Raw genomic sequence first — 27,810 nt, 5'->3', positions numbered from 1 at the left:
TATCATTCCCAGGACGGATGTATATGGTTGCTACAGTCGCATAGAATTCCTGATAATATAATGATGTGATAAGGTATTCAGGAAGATGGTGCAGAGTCGGAGAATGGCTACGAATTGGGATAGAAGGTAAAAACCCAATCGCTACTCCCCCGTTGGCTCGCCTAGTAGGTAAAGCTCTATCTTGACGTAACAGTTGGAAGCGAGGTATGCGGCATGACAAGCTGGGTGTGAGATGTGTCTCATTAAGGATAAAAGGCATGGATTTTTTCTTCGTGTAAAAGTGCTTCGAAGAGCGGCTTATGCTGTGGTAAAGAACGGATGTTTAAGAATAAGAAAGAGAGCGCCATAATGCAGTGAATAGTAATATGAATGCCTAGAGGATAGTCGTTAAACCTCGGTTTCGAGTGCACTTGTGTGTGAATAGACATGATTGCCGGAATATGTTGGACAGATATTGGCGTGGAATATTGCCTTTGCCGCGGTTTGAATTTGGTGGATGATGGATCTCGAAGGAATGGATGGATATTTTGTAGCGAGAAGTTAAGAAATGTGAGAAGCTGATTGACAGTTACAGGTTGTTGTAAAGCTGGATGATTGGCGGGTGGTTGGATTTGTTCCGGAATGCGTAGAGGTGCCACAGTCTCCGGTTTTGTTGGTTCGGGAGCTGGTTTGAATCGGCATTTGTAACTGTATTTCGGGTGAGAATGATCTTGGCACGTGGAGCAAATTGGGAGTGATTGTAAATTTGTACAGCTTTTGTAGGATGTGGGCCGGAACAATAACCACATTTGAACGGATTTCTGCATTGGGAAGTAGAGTGCTGACCATAAACCTGACATCGTTCACAGCGAAGGGGTAAAGGAGCGGAGGTGCGTGATGTTCGACACGATGGCGCTGTTTGTAGATATAGGCGCCACGGGTGAGTAACTCATCTATAGTCTGTTGAGAGTTTGTGAGAACCCGCACCATGCGGGTCAACCCATGGTCGTTTTTGATTCGGATACATTTTATGATATTGTGCCCTTCCAGTTTGAGTTCTTGAAAGACCTCCTCATCACTATAACTCGGATCCACCCCTCATATAACAACAGACAAAGTTGTTGATTTTCTCGGTGGTGGCGGCTGTTTCAGGCGTTGGTCGCTAAGCTTTGTCATGGTTGATTTGGAGCCAAAAATCTTAAAACGGCACTTGTTGCGTGTCGCGCGGAGAAACTCCGGATCAGGCGTCTTAATAATCATACCGTTCCTAGTCTTGACTATTTGAGCAATGTTTGCCCAAGGCATGTATTTTGAGATCTGTACTAAGAGTACCTTTGGATTTGAAAATTTAGGATCAAAATTCTGGACTAAAAAAGAATAGATCGTGGGTCGGCTTAGGGGGAGGCAGGTTTGGAAACTGGCGGTCATCCTGAATGTCAATGATCATCGATGCCTCGGAGCTGGCACCGCTTAACTTATGCTGACGTTTAGCGGGTAGCAGTTTTGTAGATGCAACAGGAGAACGTTGACGAGCTGACGAACCCTGGCTGGTAGAAATCCTTTCTAGAGAATGACACTGTCGTCTAATCGGTTCCCCGAAGCAGCAAGAAGGTTCTGGTGCAATAGGAGGTAAGCCAGAATGTTGAAGTACGTTGAAGGTAGTAATAGAGTGTGTCGAATGAAAAAACGAAATGTTGAATGAATGATGAAGCTAAGCTTCCGAAAACATGCACACTTATGTGTACGGTAACGCAGTTTTCACTCGAGTAAAACCCTGAATCTCTCCCACCCTCTCGCCCGTTGCTGAGACTTGCCGTACTTGCGCCCACAAATACGTAATAATCACAGCCTGGACTTGACACTGAGAACAATGCCTCCAATGGGAACGTTGGACTTTTTTTTAGGCTAGCCATCGGCTAGCTACCTTTCAGAGGGCTACACCCTCTTTTAGGGAAGGGTAGTGAAAGGTATAGTAGAAGTGAGGGATTAATGGATGGGCTATGGGCTGTTTTAGTAATATCTTTATTTAATCACCTTTTATTTTGAGGTCTTTATGATCTTTTCGATCATAAACATATATCAAGGTAGAAGGAACTTCATATGTTTATATAAATGTTAACATAACGAAAAGTAATATAGTAAATCTAAAAATACAAAACAAAACATGACAAAAAAGAAAGAAACTATCAAATTAAGAGTATATAACAGAAAAATATAGTGAATAAATGAACTCATAACAATAATCAATAAAGAAAACGAACGAAATTGGAATATAAACTAACGCACAATTTGAAATTTAAAGCACTGATGGAGATGAGAGATGAAGTGAGGTGCACTTGACGCCACAACACATTATGAGGACTGTTAGAAGGACAAATGCGGTTATCTTCCGCCTAGGGGCTGCTCTAGGCTAATGAAGACGTTGTGAGCCCTGTTAGTAATGATGGAATCACTGTGCACAAAATGATGGAAAAATATGAGGGAGATGAACATGCAGGCGATATTCTTCGAGGAGTTGGCAATCGATGTGGTCTGGTGGTACAGTGTAGCAGTATAATGTAAACAGAAGGTGAAGTGGAGTATAATGGTATCGTGCGGGAGAGGAGTGAAGTGCAAGATGATGCATTGTTTCCAAGAGGAGGGGTTGATGGTGTGTGTAACGCTGAGTGATAAACTTTAAACGGAGTGCTTCAAGGTGATAGTGGATGGTAGGAAATGTGATCAGGGAATAGAGATCACGAGTCGGACTTGGCAGAGAGATGCGAAAGGCATGTCTTTCAAAAATGGCTAGTCTTTCATAATAGGAGGATGAAGCGGAAATCCAAGCCGGAAAGCCATAGGTAAGAACTGGCCTGAGGAAGACTTTGTATGTGTTTAATACAACGTTGGCTTTAAGACCCCAGGTAGTACCGGTTAAGCGTTTGAGCAAGTTCAAGCGGTTGTAGGCTTTAGTTTTGACACTTTGAAGGTGTGGTTTCCAGGTGAGATGTTGATCGAAGATAATGCCTAAGTACGTGACAGTGCGTGTTGGAGTGATGGGTGTATTATGAACAGTGAGCGATAGAAGGGATGGATTGCGATGAACTTTGGTACGTTTCCGAGGTGGAACAAAAGCAATTGCTTGAGTTTTAGAGGCATTTATTTTCAGCTTCCATTTGGAACACCAGTGGGTGAAACTATTTATAGCTGCTTGTAATGAAGTGTTTACGGCTTGGATGGTTTTGCCTAGGGCAAGGAAAGCAGTGTCATCAGCATACTGGAAGAGGTGAACGTTTGGAGGCAGGTGCGGAAGATCTGCAACAAACAGGATGTGTAAGAGAGGTGAAATAGCAGAACCTTGAGGTACCCCACACATTAGAAAAATAGGGTGTGAAAGCTGCTCATTAATGGCAATGTATGAAATGCGACATGCGAGGAAGTGATAAATAATGCGAACATAGGTTATCGGAAACTTAAATTTGATGAGCTTGTATATGAGTGCTAGATGCCAAACCTTGTCAAATGCTTTTTCAAGATCAAAGAGGAGAAGAACGGAAGGTTGAATGGAGTTGTAATGATTGGTGATGAGAGTTGTGAGGCGGAGTAGTTGATCGTTGATAGAAAATGATGGACGAAAACCGGCTTGGTGTGTTGGGAGTAGTTGGCGGTCGAGTAAATAAGGATGGAGGCGTTTCACAAGTATTCGTTCGAATATTTTGCTGAATGTAGACGTTAACTGTATGGGGCGATAGGATGAGATACTCGATGGAGGCTTATTTGGTTTGGGGAACATGAGTGTTTTAGACACTTTCCAGTCGGTAGGATAGTATCCCGTTCGGAGGATAAACGTATAAATAAAGGCTAAAAGTGTAAGTAGTGCTATAGGACTTTCTTTAATGTGTCTGTAAGTGATAAAATCGAAGCCAGGTGCAGTGTTTCTTTTTCGCTGGATGACAGATGAGATTTCGGAAACTGTGATAGGACTAGTGAGAAAATGGTCGGGAAGGACATGGATGGTGTTCGGTTGCAAAGATCTAGAGTTAAGATTCACTTGATCGACTGGATGAGGTATGCCTGTGTTGTCCGACTCGGATGGGGTGAATATTCCCTGCAGATAGTCAGCAAAGGCGTTTGCTTTATCTGTGTCTGAATGAAGTGGGGCATCATTTAGTAGGAGAGGGTATGGAGTCCTGGTGTGTTTACCACAGAGTGCATTGAAGCGCTTTCAGTACAGGGTAGGATGAGCTGTGTCGGAAAGATGATTGCAGGTTTTCACCCACTGGCGTAATTTATAAGCCGAAATGTAGTTTTGAACTGTTCTTTGGAGTTGACGATGAAGGCGGAGTGCTTCAGGATTCCGGGTGCGTAGGAATTCCCGATATGACTGGCGTGAGCGACGGACAAGAGCTAGATATTGTGGTGGGAGTTTCGGCCGGTACGGGATGGATGCAGACTGTGGAATATATAGAGAAGAAGCCTGTTGAATTGTAGTGGTGATAGTATCGACCTGGTGCGTTAGTTCGTCTTGTGTAGTTGGGGATTCGTAATCTGCCAGTGCGTTTGATATATAGGAGCGATAAGATAGCCAATCAGCTTTATCATAACGTGGTGATAGACGTGGTGAAAGTAATGATGCAGGAGAAGTAAGACCGGAGTGATAAGTGAGCTTGATGGGCGCATGGTCGCTCCCCATTAAGTCCAGAACAGTTACTGTACAACGGCTGATGATAGTATTGGAAACCAATGCTATATCGGGTGAAGTATTACTGATGGGACGAGTTGGGGACGGTAGTGCAAGCAGAGTACCGCTGATATGGACCGTAATGAAGTCCGTAAAGTCATCTCGCTCTGCTTGAGAACGACTATGAAGGTTGATGTCAGCGAGTATAATGAAGTGTTTATATGATTGAGAGATGTGTGAAAAAAAGTCGTGAGGAATGGGAAGGCCGGGGCGGATGTAGATTGTTGCGAGGGTAAGAGCGATATTTTTGAAATATAAGGTAGTGATGATGTGTTCTGGGATATGTAATAGAGGACACTGGTGTGAGCGAAATGGAATTGAATGACGAAAACCTATCGCAGCACCTCCATTGGCTCTGAGTGCTGGGATGCGACTATCATGACGTAATAAGGTGTATCGAGGGATAGTGCAGGAATTAGTGGGCTTGAGAAAGGTTTCGTTTAACAGAAATGCTGTAACGTTTTCTTCCAGCAAGAGAGTCTCAAAGAGTGCTTTGTTTTTAAGAAGAGAACGAATATTGAGAAATAAGAAAACTATATCCATAGGTGATAGAAATTATACTGCTGTTTCAAGTTTGGTGGTGTGGAAGTGGGCCTAGTTGTTGGAGTATGTAGCATATAATGACACATGAAAGGTAGATTTGGCGGAAGCAATGATATGTTGAAGAACATGTTGACGTTGGAAAGGATGTATATTTTGCAATGTCAGAGCTATGAATTCAAGTAGTTTGCTAACGGTAACAGAATCGTCAACGGTGCGGTTGGTAGAAGCTGTCTGATCTGCAGCCCGTAAAGGTACAACAAGCTCTGGATGAGATTCTTGAGCCTTAGGTTTGTTTTTACATTTATAACTATATGCGGGGTGTTGATCATTGCATGTGGGGCATTTCGGAGGTTGCGTCATGTTTGGGCAGATGCGAGTTTGATGGGGCCCAGAGCAGTAACCGCAGACAGTAGAGTTTGTACACTGAGAAGTGTGATGAGAATTGTATATCTGGCATTTCTCACACCGGAGAGGTAAAGGTGGAGAAGGACGCGAAGGTTCGACGCGATGTTTTCGTTTATAGATAAGTGCCCCTGCCGTGAGGAGGTTATCGATGGTGTCTTGAGATGAGGTGAGGACACGTACCATGTAAGTAGGACCAGCATTGTTTCGAATACGTATGACTTTGCTGATGGTATGTCCTTCATATTGAAGTTCCTCATGAATCTCCTCATCACTGTAAGTCGGGTCGACTCCTCGAATCACTACTGAAAGTAGTGGAGGTCGTTTTGGTGGGGGTGCTTGTTTGCGTCGAGTAGAGCTGAGTGATGTGATGTTAGCCTGTTTGCCGAAGATTTCGAATGAAGCCTTGTTCCGGACTGTAATGGCGAATTGTGGGTCTGGCGATTTGAAAATGTATCCGTTTCTGGTTTTAACGACTTCTGTTACAGGTATGCTGGGTAAATATTTCCGAAGTTGAAGTGATGAACTTTTCGTTGCTGAACTTGGTATCGTATTGTTGAAGGAGAAATGAGTGAAGAGAGGGTTTATCTGCAATATGATTGTCCATGAGAGATGATTGATTATGATTGGCGGCGTTATCAGTGTGGCCATCGGCTGCATCCATATCCGAAGAGTCTGACGGTCTATCTCGATGCTGCGTTTTCGCTTGATGGCGAGGCTGCGTTACAGTATCAGAATATAACTGCTTGCTTCGTGGTGATCTGGACCGCGTGGAAACGTTTGCTGTAGTAGAAGCAGTTGAACTGCCCGACTGGGTTCGTTGCCTAGTACCCGTATCCTTCCGCTTGACCACCTTCGTGGCCGAAGCGGAGGGAGAAAGGAAAACAGGTGGTAAATTACCATGTCGGCCATCCACTATGGGTCCACCAGAAGCATTGGGGTCCGCCATCTTGCAGACCGGGAGAATAATAAGCCGTCACTCTGGTCTATGAGATTCTGATCAAAGATGAATGAGATGATGAAGGTAGGACAACCCGTTTGGATAGCTGTCCAGGTGGAGCAACCCCCCTGGCTCGATCCGTAGATCCGACCGCCCTTGACTGGATAAGTCTGACGAGAGGATCTCAAGAAAGAGACAGACAAGAAGCTCAGGATGTTGAACAGGAAGGATATATCAAAACTCGTTATCATTCACTCGATAACGCTTCAGAGCGAGCTCTGGAAAAGTATCGGTTGGATTATTATTATTATTATTATTATTATTATTTTGTCCGTCGTCCCGCTAAAGGGTTTTGCCCTTTCTTCGGGCTTGGATTATTTTTTTTTTATTATTTTTTATTTATTTTTTTAAGGTTAACCCGATCAAAGGGTTACGCCCTTTCTTCGGTAGGAGGAAGAACTAGGTATAGGGTTTTACTTTTATTGATAGTTGGGCATTGAGAGTTTGAGGAGCATTTATTTATTTTATTCTTTTGTGGTCATCATTTTTTTTCTTCTTCTTCTTCTTTCTTCAAAAAAGGCTTTGGAGGCATCAATTTCCATAGGGAAGGCATCAGTATACGTAGGGTTATTTATTATTCACTATTGCATTTAGTAGGCCGGGCTATGGTTGTGAAATGAGAGATGAGGTGAAGTGCTGATAGACGCCACAACAAAACACAGGGATATGGTTAGTGTAGACAAATGAATGGTTATCTTCTGCCCTGGGGCGTCACAGGGCTGATGATGACAGATGAAGCCCGCTGCTAACAACATTGATGAAAACACTAGTGCAGAGATGGATAAATGCATGGACTAAGGTGAGGTGGACGGTATATAGCAAAATCGGCCTTGTGGGGGTCATTATCGTCTAAAGTCGTATGGTAAAGAGTAAGAAGATGTTGAAGAGGTGTGGCTTGATGTTGAGGAGGGGTATCATGAATGATGTCCTGGTGAAAGGTGTCGAGGAAGAGCGGATTACCTTCGGCAATGACTTTTGTTATGTATTTTGTGCGGAGTGTTTCTAAGTGTTGTAAGATGGTGGGAAAGTTGATACGGCGATAGAGATCGGCAGTTGGTGCTGGTAGTCTTATGTGATAAGCAAGGCGGAGAGCATGACGTTCGGATATTGCAAGTCTAGTATATAGTGCGTCAGGGGCAGAGATCCAGCATATATGGCCATGTGTGAGAGCAGGTCGAAGGAAAACCTTATAAGTCTTAATAACAGTGTCAGTATGTAAGCCCCAAGTGGTGCCCACTAGCCGCCGGAGAAGGTTTAAACGATTTGTAGCCTGTGATCGGATTTTCTGTAAGTGAGGTTTCCAGCTGAGTTTGGAGTCAAAGATGATTCCGAGGTATGTTACTGTTGATGATGGGCGTATGAAAGTGCCATTGACGTGAATATGAAGAAGAGCAGGATTGCGATAAATTCGTGATCGGCAGCGAGGTGGAAGAAAAATGATAGCCTGCGTTTTGAGGGGATTTATGGGTAGGCGCTACTTGTCACACCAGGAAGTGAAGGCATCAATTGCTTGTTGGAGTGTTCGATTTATCTGTTGAACAGTGTTGGCTGTGGCGAAAAAAGCGGTATCGTCGGCATATTGATATAATGAGACATTTTGTGGTAGAGGGGGCATGTCTGCTACGTATAATACATAAAGAAGGGGTGAAAGAACAGAGCCTTGAGGAACACCACAGTGAAGTAAGATCGGATGTGAAAGTGATTGGTTGATGGTAATGTAAGTCATACGATTTGAAAGGAAAGAATGGATACATCTGATGTAGGAGAAAGGAAGATGAAAAGAGAGAAGTTTAGCGATGAGGCCGGCATGCCAAACTTTGTCAAAAGCCTTTTCAAGATCGAACAATAACAGGCAGGAAGGTTTGGAGGTATTGTAATGATTAGTTATGGCAGTCGTGAGGCGTAAGAGTTGATCGGAAATACTGATGTTTGGGCGAAAACCAGCTTGATGAAGAGGAATGAGGTTTCGCTCAGAAATATGGGTATGAAGGCGACTGACAAGAATGCGTTCAAATATTTTGCTGAGTACTGATGTCAGTTGTATAGGACGGTATGATGAGTGTTCTGTAGGAGATTTATTGGGTTTGGTGAAAAGCAGAGTTTTTGAGATTTTCCATTGTGGTGGATAAAAGCCGGTGCGGAGAATGAAGTTGTATATGGCTGCAAGAAGTGTATATAAGACGGGAGGAGAGGCTTTTATGAGTTTATAAGTTATATGGTCAAAGCCAGGCGCCGTGGTACGTTTCGATTTGATGGAGGCTGAGATATCTGCAGGAGTAATGGGATCATTAAGAGGTGAATCGGTGAGTTGATGGTGAATGTTGGGTTGTAGGAGGGGGGAGTGCGGATTTGCAAGGCGTTCGACACGTCGGGTGATAGTTGGATGTGGTAGTTGTACGGTAGGGGTAAATATTCCTTGGAAGAAGGAGGCAAAAGCATTTGCTTTATCAGTATCGGTTTGGAGAGGATGATGATGTGAAATGATAGGGTATGTTGTATGTCGAGTTTGACCAGTTAACTGATGGAATTTTTGCCAGAATTTGGTAGGATGTGATGTAGTCGAGAGGGAGTTGCAGGTGGAGATCCAACGTTTTCTTTTATAGGCAGTAAGGTAATTATGAAGCATGCGAGTCCAACGACGATGCTGTGCTAAGGATATAGGATTATGAGTACGTTGAACGTCACGGAAAGAGCGGCGAGAAGCAGCAAGGATGGAATGATATTGTGGAGGGATCGGAGGTTTGTGTGGGTGACGTATACGTAGGGGTATGTTATTGTGGGTGGCTGTGTCAAGAGATGCTGTGAGTTGGTCAACAAGGTCATAGAGTTTGTGCTCTGAGGTAGGCTCTTGAAGATGTTGTATCGAATTTGTAAGATCCGCTTGGAAATTAGCCCAATTTGCATGATTATAATCAAAGTAGTGAATGGGCGGTGGTTGTATTTGAGCTGAGTGGGTGAGAATAATATCGAGTAGTATCGGAGCATGATCGCTGCCGAAAGGTGGGAGAACCCTAAGATTTTGAATATTCAGAGACGCAGAGCTGATAACTATGTCTGGGGAAGTGTTGCTGATGGGGCGAGATGGCGATGGGAGATGATGAAAATCGGCGGCAATGATATTAGAGATGTAGTTGTGAAACTGTTGTTTCTCAGCCTGCGGGCGGCAATGAATATTTATGTCTGCCATGATGATGTAATGCCTAAAAGTATTGTCAATGTATTGAAAAAATTCATATGGTATGGGGTGGCCTGGTCGAATGTAGATAGTGCATAGAGTGATGATTTTGGTGCGAAAATATAGTGTGACTATGGAATACTCGGGAAGGTTATGTGGCTTTGGAAAATAGTGAGTGCGTACCGGGATATTGTGATATGTTCCAATTGCAGTGCCTCCATTTGCTCGTTGGTATGGTCTAGAGCAATCATGACGGTGTAGTTGAAACTGTGGAAAACGGACATGATGTGTAGGTTTGAGATAGGTTTCGTTCAACGCAAAAGCCTGTATTTGTTTCTCCCTTAGGAGTTGTTCAAAAACTTCTTTATGAGTGAGAAGAGATCGGATATTAATGAAGAGGAAAGTGACTGCCATGAAGGTTGAAACTGTTTTAGAAGTTGCTGGGCGATGGTTGTAAATTATAGAGATGGCCATTCTGGATCTGTTTTAGTAGATGTGATGGAAAAGTGGGCATGTGGACCGGTGTAAGTAGCAGAAAGTTGTAGGCCAAATAATTGTTGGGCTATGTGATCGACCTGCATAAGAATGTGTGGGCGTAAGAAGGGGTGGATATTTTGAAGAACAAGAGTGGCGAAACGGAGCAAGTCTTCAGCTGTGATGGGTTCTCGTAAGGAGTTAGCAGGTGGTGTAGCGGAATCGGTGGTGCGGATGGGAACGGATAGTTCCGGTTTGTCAGTTGGTGGAGCAGGTTTTTGATGGCATTTATAACTATAGGTTGGGTGTTGTTGATGGCAGGTATTGCAGAGAGGTGGTTTTTGCAGGTTAGGACAGTTGTTAGTGGAATGGTCCTCATTGCAATGTCCACAGCGGGGTGAGTTTGGACAGTTTTTAGTCAGATGTGAGGCATATGTTTGGCATCTTTCACAGCGGATCGGAAGTGGTGGTGAAGTGCGGGATGGTTCTACTCTATGGCGTCTGCGATAGATATAAGCACCATTTTGCAGTAGATCGTCTACTGTTTCCTTGGATGCTGTAAGAACTCGAACGAGATAGGTGGGACCTGACTGACACTTGATGCGAATGCATTTGTGTACTTCATAGCATTCGAGTCTTAATTCGTCCAGGATTTCTTCATCAGAATATGCTGGTGGAACGCCTTTTATCACCACTGAAAACATGGGTTGGCGTCGAGGTGGTGGTGGTTGCTTTTTTCTGGTTTGAGAAAGAGCTTGGATGTTAGCTTTATCGCCAAACATGTGAAAGCCAGCTTTGTTTCTGATTGTAGTAAGGAAGTTTTCGTCTGGAGATTTGATAATTATTCCGTTCCTAGTGAAGATGATTTCTGATACATTAGCTCGCGGATAGTATTTCATAAGTTGAATTAGAATGTGTTTAGGATTAGTATATTTGTTGTCAGCATTTGTGAGAAGATAATTGAAGGTTGCTGGAGGTTGGTTTGAAGCGATGTCCATAGCTAGATTATAGAGGTCACTTTCGGAGGCCTGACTGACAGGAGATCTTGATCGAGGTTGCTTGTTCTGATTTTGTGATTGTAGTGTTTCACCTGTTCGTTTTTGAGAATTGGGACCCGTTCTGGGTTTGGCCCCCTTGCACTCCATCGAGTTCACAGGGAACACACCCACGGATCGCGAAGACTGCAAAGTGGCCGAAGCCAGTACAATATGAGACGAGAACAACAATGATCAGTCTGGTTGATGTCGAAGATATGAGATGATATATGATATGGTGAAACGGTGTATACCGATGATGATAGCTGTCACCCTCCAGCACTGAGAAGTACTGTCAATCCCAGTGAGAACGTATGCGTGCTGGTCTCTATTGTGCGTGTGCAACACAATGTCCTCGAAAGCACGTTAACGATACTCAGCTAGGCTAGGCTTCGTACAAAATACAGCTTGTGACGTATCGTACGTCAAGCTGGTAAGAAAGTTGCTTGGATTTTTTTTTTTTTTGCTAGCCAAGGCTAGCTACCCGCCCGAGGGTTACGCCCTCCATGGGGAAAGAGAAGTTTGGGAATTGGGAGAAAAGGACTGGGAGATGGTCTAAGGGAATTTTCATTATTTTATTATCACTTTATTTCATAAAATTTATTATTATTCATCAGGTGGATATTGCTATCTTTGCGATAGCAATCATGAGGTAGGGGAATGTCGGTATTGTATGATTGATTGTGAGATTGAACAATACTTTCTATATGGGAGAAGAGAAGAATGAGATGACTATGAGATGAGGCTTGGATTATCAATACTCCTTGTATTCATACCAGAAATATCTCATAAGTAACAGTGATAATCTAACTTGGTCGTACGTTTTTGTTATAAGCAAAGCTTTATGAGATATATATTTTTTCGAAAAAATATACAACGGAAGGTGAAACGTGTTATATTTCTTGTAATCGTTTTGAAAGAAATCTTATGAAGTGAACTTTTGGGCAGCATTTACAAGAGTAACAGTTCTGCCATCTAATGTGCTTATTTGTACTAGGAACATGGTTCATTATGTTATTGTCATTTACATGTCAGAAAATGCATAACTTCCATAAATAAACTTTCCTTCACCTTTCTCTATTAGTTCCTGTTGAGTCCGTGTTCTTAATAAATGCTTGGTATTCCTTTGGACATATACACAATTGGTTAAGACTCTTCGTTCTTGTAATTGGAAATGGCGTCTTTGTTCGTGTTTCACGTTGATCACCGCATGTGCGACACGGAATGACACATACAACCATGTATATTGTTCACGCAACTATGCGTATTATGCGTGCAACTATAAAAGCAACAACAATATGATGTTTTATGTACCACAAAAGAATTTCTTCACATGATTATGGTAACATAGGAGGTAATGTTAATATTGTTTATGTAACAAAAAAAAAATATGTTTCCAACGGCCATACCATGTTTATCTATATTTTTATGGTTTTCATAACCCTACTCGTTTTCAGAGTGAAGAAAATGAAGTTCCACCCATTCAAAGTTCATCTGATACACCAGCTAAATGAAGGTCTTTGATCACCGTGTAGAATTATTGAATATATGATTAAAGAAATCAATGATGATCCTGCTTTTCTTACCAGCAATTTGTTCTCTGATGAAATCACGTTCCAGCTAACAGTTTACATTAACAGATATACAGAGGTTGTTCAGTCTACATTTGGCCAATTTCGTCTTACCTAAAAATTTAGAAGAATACATGGCGCCAGGTCCGTAAGTGCTCGATGTGTTTCCCTTGGTAACAATAGTCCGACAGCGTAATTTCCACTGTAATAGGCTTCTCTGAAGAACTGGGAGGGGAATCTTGTCCCATTCCCTTTGCACATCTTTCCAAAGTCCTTCCACAATTGTCACACGCCGTTTTCCCAAAGCCCGCTTCAGCAATCCAAATCCACAATAGTCCATAGGACTTGCATCTGGAGATTTAACAGGTACCTCACTGAAAGGTATCACCTGTATACCACTTGCCTCCTCCATCTCCCTGTAGAATGCGAGGGACAATGTGAGGTATGTGATGAGGCCTTGTCCATGTGAAAGCGCACCAGATTGGCGTCACTTCCGTGCATTGTTGGAATCTCATGCTCGTAGATCGGCCGCATGGTCTGCTCCTGAAAATACTGCGAATTTATTTTTTTGCAGTTCTTCGCCACCCTACGAATCTTCAGTTTACCTCGGTAACAGTAGCCAGTAGCCAATTTTCGACAACCAAACCGTGATAGGCAAGGAGACTTATGATAACCAAGTTCCCCGAAAAAAAAAAAAAACGGAAAGACACTACGTGGCTAGTAAAGCTGGTGCGTAGTTACGCATTCCGTAAGTAGAGTAACAGTAAATCTAGATAGCAAGAAACGAAGAAATCACAATGTTTTTTTTTTTTTTTTTTTTTTTTTTTTTTAAAATTCTCTACTTTCATGTGAAACGGAATTTTCAACGAAGTTAGGGTTGTGTTAAATCCAGTTGTATCAGTCACCCCTCCCTAAAAATTAAACTGAACTTTAAGAAAGCATTACTCCTGAATATGGGATGTAAAAAAAGAGTGTGCCAAGAATTAGACTATCAAACTGATGAAGGTTGAATTACAAACGGCACTCATCTTAAGGAACTTTGACAAGGAATATAACACGCATGCAGGGCCGGATCCAGGATTGTCTGAGGGGGGTGCACCAATAACTCCCTAGAAAATCAATCACACTGAAACTCTTCAAAGTGACATGTGACAATGTTATTTACCCTTGAGAATGCTGATGCATTGATCGCATTGGAAGGGGGGGGGATATTTTAAAGAGGGTTGCAAGTGTTATGCAGGAAAAAATATTCTCTCCTCCAGGGTTCCATTTTCTTTCTTACTTGAGAAATGTTACATTGTTTTGCTTGGTGAATCCTTTTCTTTCAATCTTTAGAATATCGACTTAAACTATTGCTTTTGCAAAGCTCTGCTTTCTTTTAAGCCCCAGACGGAAACACGATGGCAGAAAGTTTCGGAAATTGTTGCTATTTTCACAGCTAGTTTCTCATTTTAGATAGTGTATATTTACAACGAAGGGGGCGCTTGTACACCGGTGCACCCCTTAAATGCGGCCCTGCACGCATGTCTTTATAAACAAAAAATAATTTTGCAAAAAATAAAATAATGAGTTTTCTTTCATTTAAGATAAGCAACATGTCATTGTGACTAAACAACGTAAATTATTAACCTTTGAAACCGGGAAGATCATTTACAATAGCCCTGCATATCAATTAAGTTTTTCGTATTTATCTACGTTTTGTAAATTAGTTCTTCTGCGAAATCTCCTATGTCATTTTTTCTTTTACGCAGTGGCGGCGATTGGAGGTTGATTGTGGGGGGGGAGGCAATACACGAATATTTGTATATCAATGAAAGTTTTTCTAACACTTCGTTTGACGAAAGGTTGTATAACTAATAGGATACTGTCTTTTTCAGTTAAAATACCGTATATCATATTTCATATTTTATTAAGTAAATTAACAAGAGCAACGCAAGTAGATACTAGCCCTTTCTATTCTTCAACAACGAAGGTGTAAGAAGAGATTTGATTCCTTGCTCATGAACATCTTAAAATTCTATCTGGAAAATTGTGATATAGATTATTTAATAACAAATTGCAAAATAAATAAATAGAAAGGATAATATTAATAATAGTAAGGAATAATGAGGCCTGTTTTGCAAAATTATATTTAAACTAGGGACTAATGAACAACTTACATCTTTAATTCCACACCAGTATCGTCTTCTCTGGATGTGCAAGTCGTGTGTTAACGCCCAACTAAAAATGAAGAAAAGAGTATTTTAACTTAATTAAACGGAAAAGAGTATTTTAACTTATTTTAAGTTAATTAGGGATTTTATTTTTTATTTTTAACGAGGCAGAATCAACTGTTGAAATGCAGAAGAACCGAGAAGTGATGTGCGATCCCCGTCATGATTTGAGGAGGCACGTCTGCGAGTAAGTCGTTGGCAGCGCTTTGGCTGAATTTTCACTGCTTTAGAAGACTCATTCTGCGCATGCGCTTCGTGTTTCTCACCTCGTGCTTCTGTGATCCAAGGCGTTGGATAAGAAACCAACGTCTTGAGTTTTCTGCTTGTCTCAAGCGTTGCGAAGTCTGTAGATTTATCAGTGGATGTACAGATATTTTATAGCAATACGGACTTTTTTTTGGGGGGGGGGGTATGATCTACGCACTTTTTTTTATTGTTAAACATATCGTTCAGTTCATAAGTTAAGGGTGCAATTGGCTTCTTGTTAAAACACATGTAAGGATACGGTGAAAAGAAGTATCATCATTTTTCTCTCGATCCAATAAAGTTGCGATCGCAGGATCAGTTGTATAAATTAAACAAAAAGTCTGAACGTTAAGCTGCAAAACGGTTTTCCATTTTTCTTTCCCCAGTTGTAATTAACTTTGTCGTTAGTGGGTCATCCTCAAGACTTACGGTTTCGGGCACTCTATTACTGTTTCTAAAACAACAACCCAGAGGTTTCTAGACGACCCGAACTGGAATTCAAGTACTAATTATAAGTAAAAATTGCTTGTTTTTTATTTTCTCAGTTTCATATTTTGGGGTTATGGACTATCCTAACTATATAAAACTCGACATGAACTGACATAAATTAAAGGGGTACTTCCGGTTGACGTGAAAAGTTGAAATTCGGCATGATTATAGGTTTCCGGGACTAACTCACAGGAAAATTGCCAAAAGTGAATATTTTTAATTTTTAGAGGTTTAAAGGAAGAATGAAGAAATTCCCCATCTTATTTAAATGAGCCCTTTTTTGGACTTATAATCTCATGTTTTAGGTACTTGGAATTGAAATAAAAACTTCAAAATTTACTTATATAATTATTATAATTAAATGTATTCCTTACGTAATAACACCCTCCTTGATTCATCTTTATAATTTGAAGACTAAATTGTTAGAAGAAAATTGCTATTTATAGGTTGGCGTAACTAGGACATTATGGAGGGACGGTCATGGTTAGTTACTTCCGAAAATTGCGAGAACTTCCAGGCACAGACTATATTCAAGAAATCGATGGGTGGGCAAAGTATAGTCACTAGTAAATACTCGTATGTCGAATGCAAATGCTACTAAAATAGTTATGCGTAAATTGAGGTAAATTCATCACAACATTTTCGATCAGTAAAAGAAATGTGGGTGGGCCCATCTTTGCTTCTGCGGAGAGGGGTTTCCTCTCTAATTTCGCGTATGGTTGGGAGGGTTGATATATTTTTCTTTGTTGCCAACGCCCTAACATTCACGTCAGGAGACGCCACTGTTCCACACATGCTATTAAATGTATGTTATTACTCTTAGAAAGACAGTAAATTCTACAAGCATACGCTACGACATTTAAAGAAATATTTTTGCAGCTTCCCGAAACATGTTCGTTGCCATTAGGTGCAGTTTTCACTTTCTTGAAATACATCAAAACTTAACAAAACTTACAAACACTCCATACTCCAGTTTTACAAAATAATTCTAAAACTTAGAATTATGTCGAATTCACTAAATTTAATTATATATACACTCGTACATCCCTAAACACGCCACTTCACTCGTATATTACACTACAAAACAATGGAAAAGGTAGAAGTTGTTTCTTATTACTCTCTATTTAATCATTTGGCGTAGGATACCTGGGTTCGATTTACGATGGGAGCTCATATGGTTTGGAGGTCCCGTTTCATATAGCTTCACTGCTGAAAGGGGCGTTAAACTCAAAATCAACTCTCTTTTTAATCAATATTCCATACTATTAGAAAGAAGAAAAGACATTTTAGGAACCATCGGTTTTTGTGTAATTAAAGAATAACTTGTGAAAAACTTTTTTTTTTTCGAAATGTTCTCTTAATTAGTTTCAAAGAGCCTGATTAACATATCAAACCTTTGTAAGAAGAAATGAAAGTACGCTGGAATGGTTGCGTCCAATAGGTTAATTTTTGGACCGTTTTCTGTGGCAATTGAAACGCAATTCCTGTAGCTTTCTTAACTCCACTGAAAGACAACCAATACCAACTCACGCAACGGCAAATATTATATGAAACTATTTTTTTTCTATGAGCCAGTAATACATAAAAAAAGTTTACATTTCCAAATGAAACTATATTCATTAGTGAGTCACTTCAAAAAAGTGGGGGGGCAACTGCCCCCCCTTTGCCCCCCTAATCGCCGCCCATGCTTTTACGTACTATTGTGAAATAATGATTTTACTTACTCTGTCCGTGTCACGTGATATTTAACGAACATATTAGTCTACTTGACCTTTACAATTCTAAGGAAGATGTTTCTTCTTGCAAAACACAAAAACTTTCCTTTCCATATCGTAATGGTCTACCACGGTCGCATTGAAATGTAAATGAAACCAATTTTGTTTTAAGCTAAGCCTTTTTAAAATATTAGTCACGTATTTCGTGTTTTTTAATTGAACGTGTATTTCACGAGGTATTTAGTTTACTATCAATCCCAGGTAGCGTACGATGATATTTCTTTTCTTTTTTCTTTCTTTTTTTTTTGTGACTACAGCGCCATCTAGGCGGATAACGAAAAGTACTTCAAGTAAACTTTGCGTATTTTCGGTCGCAGAATCAGAGTCTGCAACAAAAATAGGGAATTTCCATTTAAAACTTTCCAAGTTGACCCCTGGGGCAGTGGTCGAATTGAGGCGGTATGCGGTGGTATGTCATACCGCCTCTGGTTTTTCACAGATGAAAACATACCATCTCTGGTTTTCCAATGATTAAAACATACCGTCACTGGAAAGTAAATGCTAAATACCTTTAATAAATCCGTTTCTATCCACAGCAATTGAGAAATAGCTTTGCACGTAAAAGATTTTATTTCTTATGTAAAAATAACTTCTAAGTTCACAACACCACATTTTCCCTACCTTTTGTTTTTAAAATGAGGTATCTGCAAAGAAGTTCATCTAGTTTATATTTGATGTGCCATATTGAATTGTTTCTTTGTTATGTATGTTATGTGTGTGCATTCTTGCCTTAATTTATGTAAATGCCGTGTTTTGAGCATTTGCGGGTTTAGAAGTTGTCTGCTGTGGGAGCGGACCTTCCGGGTGTTTGGAATACCCCACAGTCGCATGGGAGACAGGAAGTTTTCCCGCAAGAAATTAATATCCTCATTCGGTTTTTGAGCATTTTCGTGTTTAATTCTCTATAATACAACATAAGGCGATATTTTTTCAGGAAGTTGGACATGATCAAAGTCTCTCCATGACCCCCCTTCCCGCGTTACTACAGATAAGCTCTCCAATGGTTTCCAGTCATTATGTAAATAGAATGCAATCTTTTAGGCAACATAACCTCACTGCATTTCAGCATTTAGGTAGACGGTATGTCAAATCAAAATCGTAATGAAGTATACCGCCTCTGGTTTATTTCCACTTTGAACACTGCCCTGGGGCCCTATGATGGGACCCAGAGGACACTTGTTTTTTACAGAATTTTATAGGCCCCTAGCATATGTACATTCTTTCGTAACTAGATTTGGCACGTTTTTTGTCATTTCGGAAAAGATTGAGGTCGCAAAGTTAGGGAACGTACGTACGATTATATTCGATTTTTTGCGATTACAGTTCCATTGGAATAACGAAAAATGCTTCAAGTAAAAGTTGCTTGGTTTTGATCGCAGAATCAGAATCTGCTATAAAAATAGGAAGTTTCTATTTAAAATTTTCAAGTTGACCCCTAAGGCTCTATGATAGGACTCTTGGGGGTACTTGTTGTTTACAGAATTTTATAGGCCCCTGACATGTGCACATTCTTACGTAACTAGACTTGTCACACTTTTTGTCATTTCGGAAATATTTGAAGTCGCAAAGGTAGAGGATGTACGTACGATATTCATTTTTAGCGATTAAAGCGCCATATATTAGAATAACGAAAAAGTGCTTCAAGTAAAGGTTGCCTAGTTTTAATCGCAGAATCAGAATCTGCAATAAAAAGAAGAAATTTCCATCTGAAATTTTCAAGTTGGTGCTTTGGGCCTTATGATGGAACCCCTGGCGACACTTGTTGTTTACAGAATTTTATAGGTCACTGGCATAGGTATATTCTTACGTAACTAGATTTGTCACATTTTTTGTCACATCGGAAATATTTCAGGTCGCAAAGTTAGGTAGGGGAAACTGTTGTACCTTGGAACACTTTCTGCGTTTTCCAAGATATAGTATTATCAACAGTTATTACTGCAATTCTATTGCAGTGCATTTAAACTAGGAAGTTTTCTGAATAAAATTGCGGCATTATTTAAGTTCTTATTTCTATTCTTCGTTATGCTTTTATGTTTTCAAAAATTCTCCAGAAAGTGTTCCATGGTACAAATGCTCATGTACCTGGAAACACAACCTCATGTACCTTGAAACATATACTTGTAAAATGATAATTCACACAAAATCACAAATAATTATTCTACTATTTATATTATATATCCAGATTTGTGCATTCAAGCTTAGATTGTTATTAGTGTGATAGATTACATTCAACATAAGATACATCTTACATACTAAATTCACAGTTTGATCATTGATAACATTTTTTTTTTTTTTTTTTTTACATTTTGTATTTTTTATTTCACAGTAACTTAAATGGAAAGATATGTAATATAGTATTGTTGTTTTCGATATACAAAATCGTGTGAATGAAGAGAATGGAAATTTCTTATATTTACTCTGATGAGGGTTTTATCTTCATATTGAACCTAATATTAATTGGAAAGTTAACCTCATTTGTTTACTTATTGAAAAATCCGTGATCCTTACCGATAACTAATATATAAAAAGAAGACTATAACTATATTCTATATGTCAGTCCACTGTTAAAATCCCGAAAAAACAAAGAACAATGGCTTTAAAACAATATCAAAATTGAACATACGTTGCGCATATTTTGTTCTAATTCTTTCAAGTAAAGTAGACGTAGACCTATCAGAGAATAACATTACTAAATTAGGAAATATTGACTTATTCATGGGAACGATCTCAGCCTACGCGATCCATTACACTACATCATAACAACCAAAATCCACTTGAAATCACAATTGTTCACTCTACTCTAGCCTATTGGCCTAAGGGTGGTGGCAGTTTCGCTATAATATCAGATGCATTCACATCAAACTGTTCTGCAGGGTCTTCATAAAATTTATTTGCAGTGCCTGGAATACGTTTCAATAATTTTATTTTAAATTCGTTGTAATTAGATTCCACTGAAGAAATCTTTCCTGCATAAAATTCAATGCTTCGTGACTTTTGCATAAGCTGCACTAACACATAGTCATCATAATTGAGATTATTTGATTCAATACTCTCGTCTAATTCAACTTCTGTGTCCATCAATTCTGCAAGCACAACATCACTGTCATCATCTTCATGCAGGCTTATGTTCTCTTCAGATTCTTCGGCAGAAGTTTCAAAACCAAGTTTTTTGTTGTTTTTTTCTTTCCTTTTCTTTGTTGTTCTTGCTTCTTATTTCCTTTCCGTGTGGCTCTGTGGTCTTTTTTATCTTTCAGTTCTTGCCTTCCAGGTGTATCTGTTACTATTCTACTTCTACCAGCCTTTCTTTCTTCGTCGTTTTGTACTTTGCGGAGTTTGAGCTTTCGGGTATGGTTGTACTTCCTCTGGAAGAACTGATGTAGAAGGCAAGTTCAAATCTTCAACAGAAAGGAAAACTTACATCATTCTTTCGTTTCGTTCCTGCAACGGAGTGTTGGTCTTTTGAACTATGTATATCACTTAGATGACAATCCTGTCGATGATCTGTTACAGAAGCTGAAAAAGGTCTGACTCCAAAAAAATGTTTCTATCTATGGGATAAATACCTGAACGACTGGTGATAAATACCTGACAAAATCGACTGGTGATATTTGATGTGCTGAAGGCACGCGGATAGATAGTTCCCAATACTTCGGCCATAGCATAAATATCAAAATGTTTTCCCGGATTATTATGTAACCATTCTTTCACAGTTTGGTCATAGAAGCATTTAAGCGGACCGCAAACAGCCAAATCCAGTGGCTGTAGTTTTCCTGTAGTATGCGGAGGGATAGTCAGTATCACAATTCCAGCTTCAGCAGCCATTTCAACAGCCTCCAGTTGCCCCAGGTGGTGCTCCTTTAAGCATGCAGTTTTAAAAATTTACACGGGGAAAGATGAACATTGGCAGTATATGGTTGACAATTGCATTTACTGTTTCTATCATGGTTATCAGATTTCTACGTTCCGTTGACACAGTGGTACCAACTTGCCGTTCACCTTTCTGGGAGACAATGTTCGAGGGTGTTTGGACCTTACACATGCCAGACTCGTCAACATTCCACATTCTTGATGGAGAGATTGGGCCAAATCTGCAATGAATATCTTCTAGGTGCTCTAAAAATTGGTTTACAGTGTTCTTATTAAAACATATCGCACGCGCTAAACTTGTTGGTTCTGGTGTTCTAAGTGCTAATTCTCTGTATCGCTTCATACATCTTCGCATCCACTCCTCCCCAGCAATTTGGACATTATCCCAAATCTTTATATATGTCTTATTATTAGCGCCAGCATATCGATACGCCAGTTGTCGAGCACCTTCTTTGGTAAGCCCGTAATACATCTTGGTCCGTAGTTGTTATGTATATAGTAAATCTCTCCTCTTCTTGCTGATTAAACACACGATGAAAATCATATTTTACACTATACTCAAATGTTTATTTCACTGACTGTCTAAAAGATTTCAGATGTCGGGATAAAGTAGCTAATGACACTTGGTAAACTTTGCAAGATTCAAGAATTGAAATACGCTCCCCAGTCTCGGCAGTGACTGCTTTAATTGCGTTCTTGATTGTATTAGAGTCAATGGCAGGCCTTTTCTTTCCTGTTTAGCTTCCTGGCATTTTGATTGCTGCAACGATAGCAAAATAATGTTCAAAAATACAATTGACAATAAGTCCATGTACCTTGGAACATGTTCCAAGGTACAAGATGTGTTTTTGTTCCATGGTACAAGAGGCTGTAGACAATTACTAAAATGGCGCTACAATGACAGCGCTAGATCTAAAGTAGAAAAGTAAGTCACAAAAGTACTCACCTCATCCCCCTGAACTAATAGATTATTACAGATGTTACAAACAATACACAGTAATGGCACTAGAAAACAATATTTCAATTTGTAAATAGTTCGTTTTTCTATGAAAAAAGTTTTTCCACTTTCGTAAATCACTCACGCCTGTGAACACAAACCACGATGGCATTGTCTGACAATGTCAAAGCATCATATCATACATTCAATCACCACTAGATAGTACAGGACCTCAGAAACATGCGAGTGTTCCAAGCTACACTATTCTCAAGGTACAACGGTTTCCCCTATATATATATATATATATATATATATATATATATATATATATATATATAGAGAGAGAGAGAGAGAGAGAGAGAGAGAGAGAGAGAAGCGCAAGTAAAGTACCTGGTACAACATTTTTAATATACTTCGGTCTTCAAGAATGAAATATTTTTAAAGGATATTTTGAATGTGTCTTTTACCTGTACATGTTAGTTTTATATTTTACTTAATGCAGTGTTGTACACTTGAGTACTGTATTACAATTTCAGATGAGAAATTTTTCCATGTTACGCTAGTCATCCATTAAGTATTTCTTACATAGTACTTCAGAAACACAGTAACTTCTGTTATAGTACGACTGTATATTAACAAACAATTACAAAACGCTAGTCAATATACACATATTTATAAAACGTACAGTAAGGTGTACGCTAAATGACCAACACAGAAATACACACGATTTTGAGAGTGCCGAAATAACTGAAAGATCAAATAGCTGCTTATCAAAGAACATTGCACAGATCAGAGAGAAGACATTGATTTCCTTATTATTTCTTTATTGTTATACTTCTCTCTATGTCAAGTCTGTATTGTAATTCATTATTTTTAATATCTGTGCAGCTAGGTTATTGAAGTCTTTTAAATTTTGCTATTACTTTTGCTATTGGTTTATTTCCTAATAATGCCCTGCGACTTTTACTATGTTTTAAAATACTTCCACAATTAAATATATGTTTCGGAGTTTGCTGTGTTATTTCACATTGATAGTTATTATACCGCAGCAGGCCCCTTTTTTTCTTATAAGTGGAGTGATTTTAACAGAATCGTATCCACTTTTACATTGCATTACACTTCTTCGGTTCATTTGTAACTCTTTAACCTTTTATGTGTGGAAAAACTTGAAACATTCTCCTTCCTTCATTCTAATTTTGCAAATTATTTTGCCAAGCTTCCTTCTCTCACCATGCCACACACATCACATAATTTATGGGAGACGGTCATTAGACTTCTTATAGTACCTCATTCCAAACTAATCTATCTTGAGACATATATATATATGTATTTTTTTTAAATAAGTGCTTTTACTTCTTTAAAGGGAAATTACGGAGATCAAGGAATTCCTGGTTTAGATGGGCGTCCTGGTTACGATGGCTTACCTGGTGTTCCAGGTGATGATGCCACAATTCCTAAGGAGTTCCTCGTTGGAAGTCGTGGCTTGGACGGGTACATGTAAGTAGCTAATATTTCTAAGCAATATTTCTCTATTAGGCAATACACACACACACACACACACACACACACACATATATATATATATATATATATATATATATATATATATATATATATATATATATATATATATATATATATATATATATATATATATATATATATATATATATATATATACAAGGGCGGATCTAAGGGGGGGCTAAGGGGCTATAGCCCCCCTTTAAGCTCAGGTTTACACTGGATAAAATGGGCTTCAATTCAGCTTTACACTGGATAAAACGGCAAATCATGGTTTAGTCCCTCCCTTGATCATATCCTGGATCCGCCCCTGTATATATATATATATATATATATATATATATATGATGGCCCATTTTAATCTTTACACGGAAATATTTCGAAAACGGTTAAACATAAATGAACTGAACAAAAACTCTCAAATAGAAAATGCCATGGGGCAAATTGAATGCTGATGCCCCGGTGTCACCCAGGGCCGCTCTTCAAGGGGGCCTGGAGCCCAGCTTTAAAATTTTAAATGGAAATATGGGGTGAGTGACACCTCGTTCGATAGATCTTCGAAAACTAAAAAGCAATGTGGCAAACGATTTTTCATATCGGACACCGTATTCAAAATAGCCGCCAAGATATGTTACCTGTAGCAGATAAACGTCCAGTAGCAGTATTAGGAAAACGGTTGAACATTAATGAACCAAACATAAACTTAAATAGGAAAGCCATGCGGAAAATCGAATGATGATGTCGCGGTGCCCCCAGGACCGCCTTTCAGGAAGGCACAGGCCCAACTTAGAAATTTTAAACGAAAATATGGGTCACGTGATACGTCGTTCGATGGATTTTCATACACTAAACATCGATGTGGTAAAAGATTGTTCATGTGGGTCACCGTTGTCAAAATGGCCACCAAGACAAGGTGCCTGTATCAGATAAAACGTTCAGTACCACTAATATGAAAACTGTTCAAGACAATAATGGATGAACAGCAGTGGCGGCGATAAGGGCCCTGGACCCTGGACCTCAGGGCGCGGCGCGGGGGAGCCCTGGACCTCAGGGCCCCTAGAAAGTACGCTCACCAAGGCACCTTTTACACGTCATTTAGCCTATAATTTTAATGCATTTTGAAGGTGTTTCTCCACAGCCTGTAACTAATTCTAACAGTTTCACTAAATTAAATAATGAAGTAATCATTAAAATTAAACAATAAGGTAAATCATAATGAGTGTGAACATGAGTGTCAGGTTGATATTTACGATTTTCCTATTTTCCATGTAACATTTGTGTATTTAAATGTTTTGTAGGTAGAGACAAATAGCGGTCCAGGCGTGTCTTTTCCCTTTCACCAATTTTATTATAAAATTTCTAAGTATAGTGTCTTTAATTTTCAAAAAATAATTAATAGTGTATTTTCTCCTAATTGACCACATGAAGGAGATTGGTGTTTTGCGGGAGCCCCTTCAGCTCATGGTGGCGTTCAGAACACTTGCTAGTAGAGATGCAAAAAAAAAAAGCCGGCTTTTTTGAATCGATGGTTTTTTGCACATAAAAAGCCGGCTTTTTTGGGAAAAAACGAGAATTTTGAAAATTTTGGCTTTTTTCATTTTCATGATTTTTCTATCTAAATAGCTTTCTTATAGTATATTCTATAGTTAGATAAGAATTCCATGACCTAAATTCCATGACCTAGAATTCCATGCCATATTTCGCTCTAAAATTCACCATCACGGTGGATGGAGCACATGTTTTACGAATTAAAGCTAACATGAAGAATGTAGTATTTGAGGGCAATTTTAGAGACTATTTTACTTTATTTTAACTTTTGAGTTATCGACATTTTTTCTTTTCGGGATCATTTCAGTTTGTCATCTGTGTTTCATTTCTAAGAGCTTAGTACTCTAGCTTCTAGCGCAAAAGTTAAACTTACGTTTTTCTATATATCCGTCAAAGCGTACGTTTTTCAATATATTCGTCTAACCGTACTTCCACATTTCTGTTATACTGTAGCTGTGCAACGATTTAGCAATAATTTTCCGGATACAACCTTGAATACTAATTTATACAAATAATCAGTAGCGGATTTAAAAACGTACTTTGAGACGGATTTCTCTGATTGTTTCGTTTTCTAAAATGTCCTAATTTTATTTGGGAAGAGCTTGAAGTTTATGAGTACAGGCATAACTAATACTGCATTTCGTTTCATTTATATATCTAGAGATAATCTTCCGGATATAACCTTGAAGATCATTTTATACTGAGAATCAGTGGCGGATTTAGAAAAATATTATGGGAGGGTTTTTTTCTTACTAATGTTTAGTTTTTCTAAACATTCGTAATTTTTATTTGACGGGAGCTTAAGGTTTATGAGTAAAGGCATAACTAATAGATATTTCGTTTGTTTTAGACATTCCGTAATTTTGGGGAACAGGCTTCAGTCCGAAAGACAGTCCCCCTAACCTTCGCAAAACCGTCACTGCTGGTAATTAGTAATAATAACGATTTAAAAACAATAAGAAATGAAGTCGACCAACTCACAGTACACGCACTATTTCTACTTCATAGATGGAATGAAGAAAAGTTTTGTCAGAATGGTCGAATGCTGAGTTGAATCCCGGACTTCCCAATAGAAGTGCAAAAGCTCCACTCAGTCAGTTTTGTTGTGCAGTTCTATTTATCTTAACTTAAATATATTCCCTAGTCCTTTTTTTTTTTTTTTTTTGGTGGTAATGGGGTGGGGAGAGTTCCATAATGATATGAAGGGTGTGAGCCAAGAACATGGTAACTAACACATTTTCAATTGCTGAGTTACGCAGCATCAGGTAGGCAGCAACGCATACCGCTTCGTTTAATCCCTCATGTATAGACTTATGTGAAAAATCAGCTTTCCGACTTTCAAAATGGATTGTGCAGCAGAAAATTTCTAATTTCTTAAAATAGTAAAATTATGGGTTACCATGTTCTTATCTCACACCCTTCATGTTCAATCCCTCTTGTTAAAAATACAGAAAACTTGAGGACTGAATAAACCGTGATGGTGCTTATATAAAACTAGAATTTCAAGAATATACAAAACCAAAAGCTCTAGGTGGGCAGCCTTTAAGTGTATCATATAAATCTAAGTATTTTTCTTATGTTTTATTTTAATTTTATTTTGTTCCAAAAAGAGGGTATGGAATATTTTGAAATAAAAATACTACATACAATTTTGCTAGTTATTTGTGTATTTTTTTTTATTTTTTTTTTAAAGAAGTGCTTACTTTTAGGGTTGGCTGCTTTATACCAGCTGTTTTTTTAATAACTGGTTTAAACCAAAAAATAAATAAATAAATAAATAAAAAGAACGAAAAATGCGAATCGTGTGAACTTCATGGTGACGTTTCCACACATCAAATCATCTGCATTAGTTTTATTTCCTTTTCACCTTTTAATCAAGGTGTCCCATGTTCAATTCTCGGTCGAACCACAACCCTTCTTTCATGTGTAAACAAAGTAGCGGTTCGGATGTAACTTTAAGCGAAAGTTTTCTCCTTGATAACCTCGGTATTACGTAAGGATGTTAAGCCTGAACATACGAAACGAAACTAAATTGTATATTTCTGCATGCCTGAATGCCTGTTGTTTTATAAAGAAGCCAAGGTTGCTTAAATATATTGATATAAATTGGCAAAATTTATCGATTGCCTACGTAGCTTCCAACATTAGCTTGGATTGTACTTTCAGTGATATGTACGTACTAAATTTGTACTTTAATACCTCATTTTTAGCGTACTGATTATGATACGTTGACCTTTAAATTTTACATGCAAAGCCATAACAGGATTTTTCCGTTATTGTTTTACATTTAGAGCAATGGCGGGATTTTCCCGATGG

The 27,810-nt window shown here is 39.0% G+C and overlaps 1 protein-coding gene and 1 long non-coding RNA gene across 2 annotated transcripts in view; one reads left to right on the top strand and one right to left on the bottom strand.

Moving 5' to 3' along the window:
- The window catches only part of LOC145693360 (uncharacterized), a 78,728-nt gene extending 63,607 nt beyond the window's left edge, over positions 1–15,121 (bottom strand). Inside the window, exon 1 of the long non-coding RNA XR_014132750.1 lies at positions 15,058–15,121. This is a non-coding gene — a long non-coding RNA (uncharacterized LOC145693360). The remainder of the gene's footprint in view (positions 1–15,057) is intronic.
- The window catches only part of LOC145693355 (uncharacterized), a 1,690,974-nt gene that overhangs the window by 749,320 nt on the left and 913,844 nt on the right, over positions 1–27,810 (top strand). The window contains exon 14 of the mRNA XM_081769282.1: positions 23,789–23,922. Within this exon, the coding sequence (XP_081625408.1) occupies positions 23,789–23,922 (134 nt within the window). The remainder of the gene's footprint in view (positions 1–23,788; positions 23,923–27,810) is intronic.

This window comes from Thermobia domestica, chromosome 8 (assembly GCF_964235325.1).
Source record: "Thermobia domestica chromosome 8, izTheDome1.hap1.1, whole genome shotgun sequence".
NCBI lineage: Eukaryota > Metazoa > Arthropoda > Insecta > Zygentoma > Lepismatidae > Thermobia > Thermobia domestica.
Note: the sequence above shows the minus strand (reverse complement) of the source record. Positions and strands in the feature narration are given on the sequence as shown.